This window comes from Arachis ipaensis, chromosome B8 (genome assembly GCF_059453495.1).
Source record: "Arachis ipaensis isolate K30076 ecotype BB chromosome B8, ASM5945349v1, whole genome shotgun sequence".
In the NCBI taxonomy this organism is placed as follows: Eukaryota; Viridiplantae; Streptophyta; class Magnoliopsida; order Fabales; family Fabaceae; genus Arachis; species Arachis ipaensis.
The window spans coordinates 48,007,863-48,013,311 of record NC_142443.1 but is presented as its reverse complement, the minus strand read 5'-3'; the positions used below and the strand labels follow the sequence as shown (position 1 = coordinate 48,013,311).

Genomic DNA, 5,449 nt, shown 5'->3' with positions numbered 1-5,449 from the left:
TCACTTTATCTTTCTATGAATTTAGGATGAAATTGTCTTGTTTCCGCTGTATGTTGAGGCCATAACACTTTATCTATGAATTAAATACTTCTATTGAATTCGTCGAGCTGCAAACGCGAAAGACCATACTGCTTTCCATGCTTGAAGAGGTATGTGCGTATGTGTTTCCTATGGAAAAGAAAAGGTGCAAGTCAAATGGTCTTTATTCCGTATGTGAATTATTAGTATCTATCAATGCAAATCAACCCCAGTGAGGTCCCTAGCTAGCTAACTTTTTGATGGTTCGATTGATGGGATTGTATTGGGGATTCTTTGAACTAACTAAGCAGCCAGTGCGGGCCTTTTTGTTAATGCCACCACCTCGTGACAATAACTTACCCTTTTTTCTTTTATTGCCAAACATGTCATTTCCTATTCCCCCTTTTTAATCTAGTATTGTATTGTTAAATCAAAGTAAAAAGATCTTTTAACTCATTATTTTTGTGGTTGTGAAGGTTGACAGGAGATATAAGAACTACCAGATTTAGATGAAGGCAGTGGTGTCTTCCTTTCAGGCGGTGGCTGGAAACGGTGCTGCCACGGTTTACACGGCTTTGGCACAGAAAGCCATGTCTAAATATTTCAGGAACCTGAAGGATGCAATAATGGGGCAGATTCAAGCGACAAAAAAGGCCATGGGAGAGAAAGATCCAATTGCAGCAGGCACCACCAAGGGAAAAACCCTGAGACTGAAGATCATTGACCAAGCTTTGAGGCAGCAAAGGGCATTCCAGCAAATGAGCATGATGGAAACTCATCCATGGAAACCTCAGCGTGGCCTTCCCGAGCGCTCCGTTTCTGTTCTCCGTGCTTGGCTCTTTGAGCATTTCCTCCATCCATAAGTACCTCTCTTTCTTGGTAGATTAATACAAGAGTTTGAATGTATTTGATTGTTTATATATTTTGGAGTATGAAAATGACTAAAGTGTGGGTTTTTAGAAAAAGTGTTATTTATGCATGCTTTGAAATAAGAAAGGAAATGCTGAACATATGCTTATGATTGATTTTATGATATTAGATCCTGGTGCAAGTCAACACAATAGCTCGGTAGTTCCGAAGAGCCTCTTCTGCAAATCAAGCACTGTGAGTGAATAATATGTTAATGAGTATTTTTACATGTTCAGTGATTTATGGAGTAGAAATTAAGCTTTATCTAAATGGTGTTTTCTAACTTGGCATGAGATAAAGCTAATTCATTGTTTTAGCCTTTTGTAGTGTTGGTTTATGCCTTAAAAGTCACTATCAAATCTTGATTGAACTTGATTTAGGGCTTTAGAAGTTCCTCGTAGCATGTTACTATGGGTTTGGAAAGAGCTATGTTACCATATATGTTATTTTCGATATATATGCTATAATTTCAGTGTATAATCTCATCTAAGGGACCATTATTCCCATCCATGTTACAATTAATATAATTACTATGCATGTATGTCACGTTAATTCAATGGAAGCTAAGGTCGTATATTTGGACCTTCATTCCTTGTAGTTACCCAAGCGACGTTGATAAACATATTCTAGCCTGCCAAACTGGCCTATCAAGAAGCCAGGCACGTCCATCTCTTTCTTTTTGCATTCAATTATTATGGTAGGTAGAGGGCATTGTCAATTAAAATGTAAATGTATGTCTGGAAATGAATGAAGCAGGTTTCAAACTGGTTTATCAACTCAAGGGTTCGTCTAGCGGAAGAAGAATGCTTGGGGCGAGTGATGGACACATTTGGATCAGTGGAGCTTGATTTCTCTTCATACACCCAGCAGCAGCAGCAACATTAGGGTTTCTAGATAGCTAGTTAGTATTTATTTAGTTTGATACTTTGTATAGGAGTTATTACTTTTGATTTGTAACACTAAAATCATATATTATGTTTAATACTTTGAGTTATATAATATTATATATGGATTATGATTTTTTTATTGTGGAATTTAATAAAAAAATTATTTTTTTAGAACGATAAGAACAACGGTAAATATTACCCTTTTAAATAATAAAAAATGTCATTTTTATCCAATAAAAAGAACAGTTTATAACTGTCATTTTAAATAACATGAAATGTCATTTTAACTTGGTAAAAATGGCAGTTTCAAATGCCATTTTAACTAATAAAAATGGCACTGTTAGGGTAAAAATGGCAGTTCAAACCGCCATTTTAACCTATCAAAAAATCACCGTTTTAACCAACCAAAATGCCACTCTATTAGGGTAATAATGGCGGTTCAAACCGCCGTTTTAACCTATCCAAAAATGCCATTTTAACCAACCAAAATGCCACTCTGTTAGGGTAATAATGGCGGTTCAACCCGCCGTTTTAACCTATCCAAAAACCGCCGTTTTAACCCAGGAAATAACGGCGGTTTCAACCGCCATTTTAACCTATTCAAAAATCGCCGTTTTATCCCAGGGAATTGTGGCGGTTTTTAAAAAACCGCCGTAATAACCAGAATGGCGCCCAGAATTACGTCGCTTTACAAAACCGCCATTCTTGGTAATAATGGCGGTTCAAACCGCCGTAAATACCAAAAATAACCGCCGTTTTTACCAAATTTTTTTGTAGTGCAAAAACACATCAAATTCATTTTTGGATCCAAATGAATTTCAATTAAACTAAGAAATGAACCGAAATTACTTAAGGAATAAAAAATTTGATCAATACTTATTAGCAGCATCAAGTGAATCTCAATTAACATACAAATAAACCGAAATTAGTTCAGATTTGAACAAATAGTCAAAAAGACTCAATCATTAACAAAACACATTGAATTCATTTTTGGATCCAAATAAACCTCAATTAAACTAAGAATTGAACCGAAATTACTTAAGGAATAAAAAGTTTGGTCAATACTTATCAGTAGTATCAAGTGAACCTCAATTAACACACAAATGAATCAAAATAAATTAAGAAATAAACCAAAATTATTTAATGATGGTATCAGAGAAAATCAGAACTAATAAAGATGTTTACAAAATATTGGTGTTATCGGTGATGACGATAACGAAACAGGAAAAGAAGAAGAAGAAGGAGGAGGAAGAAGAGGAGGAGGAGGAGGAGGAGGATGAGGAGGAGGAGGAGGAGGAGGAGGAGGAGGAGGAGAAGGGAAGAAAAATGACCTGCATACGCGAATTTGGAAGAAGAAGAAAGAGAAGGAGAAGGAAGGAGAGAAAGAGAAGGAGATGGAAACGGAGAAGGAGAAAGAGAAGGAAGTGCGTGATTTGAAAAGTTGTTATAGCAACTTGGTTAGACTTGGTAAAGTGTTTTGCTTGGATGTAAAGCTTTATTGATAAAATAATCCCAGCCAAAATAAAATAAAATAAAATAAAATAATAATTATTACTAATGAATGCATTGGAGGCAAAATTTCATTATGACAAAATGATAATGGGAACCCTCCTAAATATTTTATAAAAAAATGAGACTATTTATTTCAAGCTCAATTTTTTGGATATAGAATCAGATAATGTGTTGTTCCTGAATATGGAGAACGGGTGTGTTTATAAAGTATATAGAGCCATTCTTTTTTAAATTCAGAAGCGCAAATCGGATGCACCAATTTGGGGGAGGGAGAAAACTAAGACTCGGATTTTAGGATAGCAGAAACTAAAATTAGGTAGTTCACAAATTAGAGCCTTTAAATTATGTGGTGACTAATTTCTTTTTACCAAATCATTGGATTAGTTAGTAATAAAAAAATATAAAATCTGAAACCAAATCGGTGGACTAGTTTTGCAAATTAAAAAAAAAAATAATTTTGTAAAATTTAAATCTGAAGCTCAGATTTATTAACAAATATATACTCATGGACCACTTGCAAAAACTTCATCTTCTTCTTCGTTCTTTGCCATTTTTTCGTTTTGAGTGAGTTTCTTTTTTACTTTTGGCTATATGAACTACTAGTGAACTCATCTTCTTCTTCGTTCTTTGCCATTTTTTCGTTTTGAGTGAGTTTCTTTTTTACTTTTGCCTATATGAACTACTAGTGAAGCATTGTTTCTTCTTTGTTCTTTAGTATGATTATTATAAGATTCTTTATGTAATTAGTGATGTTTAACTGTATTTGTAGAATAATAATAAGATTAGTATTATTTAGTCATATATCAAATATAGACCGTATTAATGCGTAGATTTTATGGTTTTGTTTATTTTGTTATTTTATATGTGTAATTTTATAAATTTATAAAACATATTGAAATATATAAAATGTATACGTATATATTTATATATATGTGTAATTAAAAATTTAAAATTTAATTATATGTTTCGATTATATATTTTTATATGTTTAATATATTGTATATTTATATATTTAAAACGTATATATTTATATTATGTATATACATATTTAAAATGTACTTCTAACTATGGAAGCATTTATATATATGTTATATGCTAAAATAGATAATGTATTTAAGTTATATATATTTATATTATTTATATTATAGGTATTATATATTTAAAAGGGTAAAGTATACTTTTTGTCCCTGAAATTTACTAAAAGTTTTAAAATTACCCTTAAGTTTCAATTTGTTTCAATTTTATCCCAGAAGTTTTCGAATTGCATCAATTTTATCCCTGAACGTTAACAGCGTTGAAATCACTAACAGACGTTAATGACATGGCAATCAAGGAGTTCCATGTGGCAACTATGTGTGTGACTCATTTATAAAACGATTTTTTAAATAATTTTTAATTTTTGTTTTTAAAAATTTATATTATAAAAATGAAATAGGTAAAAATCCCATCATGAAACCCTAAAATTAACTTCTTCGTTTACGTCTGCATCTTCTTCTTCTTCATTCTCTGTAAGAATAAGAAACCCTAAGGAATGGCTTCCCAAGGCTCTGTATCATCACAAAAAAGTAGTCGGCGACGACGAACGCTGACATGCAACTGTGGTGAACCCCCTGTATTGAGATGGTCGAAGACACCAGAAAATCCCGGCCGGAGATTTTGGGGCTGTGTATACTTTGATGTAAGCTTGAGTGCTTTCTTATTTTTGATGTCTTCCTGAGTTTCTTCAATTTCTTTTTTTTTTGTGTTTATGTTGTAGATTGGGAAGGAGTGCGCTTTTTTTTCCTGGGCGGATGGAGTTGCAAAGATAGAAGAGGCTGAGGTTGCAAGGTTGAAGATGAAGATTTCCACCTTGAAGGCTAAATTAGTTTATGCCAAATGCAAACTGTTGGTGGCTGTTATTTTGGGTGTGTTGGGTTGGTTTATGGTGATTCTAATGGTTTATTTGAGGGTGAAGAATGTAACCCATTTGAGGTTAGGGTACTAATGCGTTTGGGACAGATGAGAATAGCAGAAGTAAGAATAGGATGGCTGTTTGTAATCAGTTACAAAACTGTACTCAACTCGAAAACTTGTTAATGTTGTTGTCCTTGAAGTTTAATTTATGTTTCAAAAGTATCCCTAAA

General features: G+C 33.1%; 1 protein-coding gene across 1 annotated transcript; it reads left to right on the top strand.

Moving 5' to 3' along the window:
- Positions 1 to 527: 527 nt before the first annotated feature.
- On the top strand, positions 528 to 1,812 carry LOC107611021 (homeobox protein BEL1 homolog). The gene is made up of 3 exons (XM_016312989.1): positions 528 to 846; positions 1,058 to 1,122; positions 1,684 to 1,812. The coding sequence occupies exons 1-3, from the start codon at positions 528 to 530 to the stop codon at positions 1,810 to 1,812; spliced, it is 513 nt and encodes a 170-aa protein (XP_016168475.1).
- Positions 1,813 to 5,449: the final 3,637 nt, after the last annotated feature.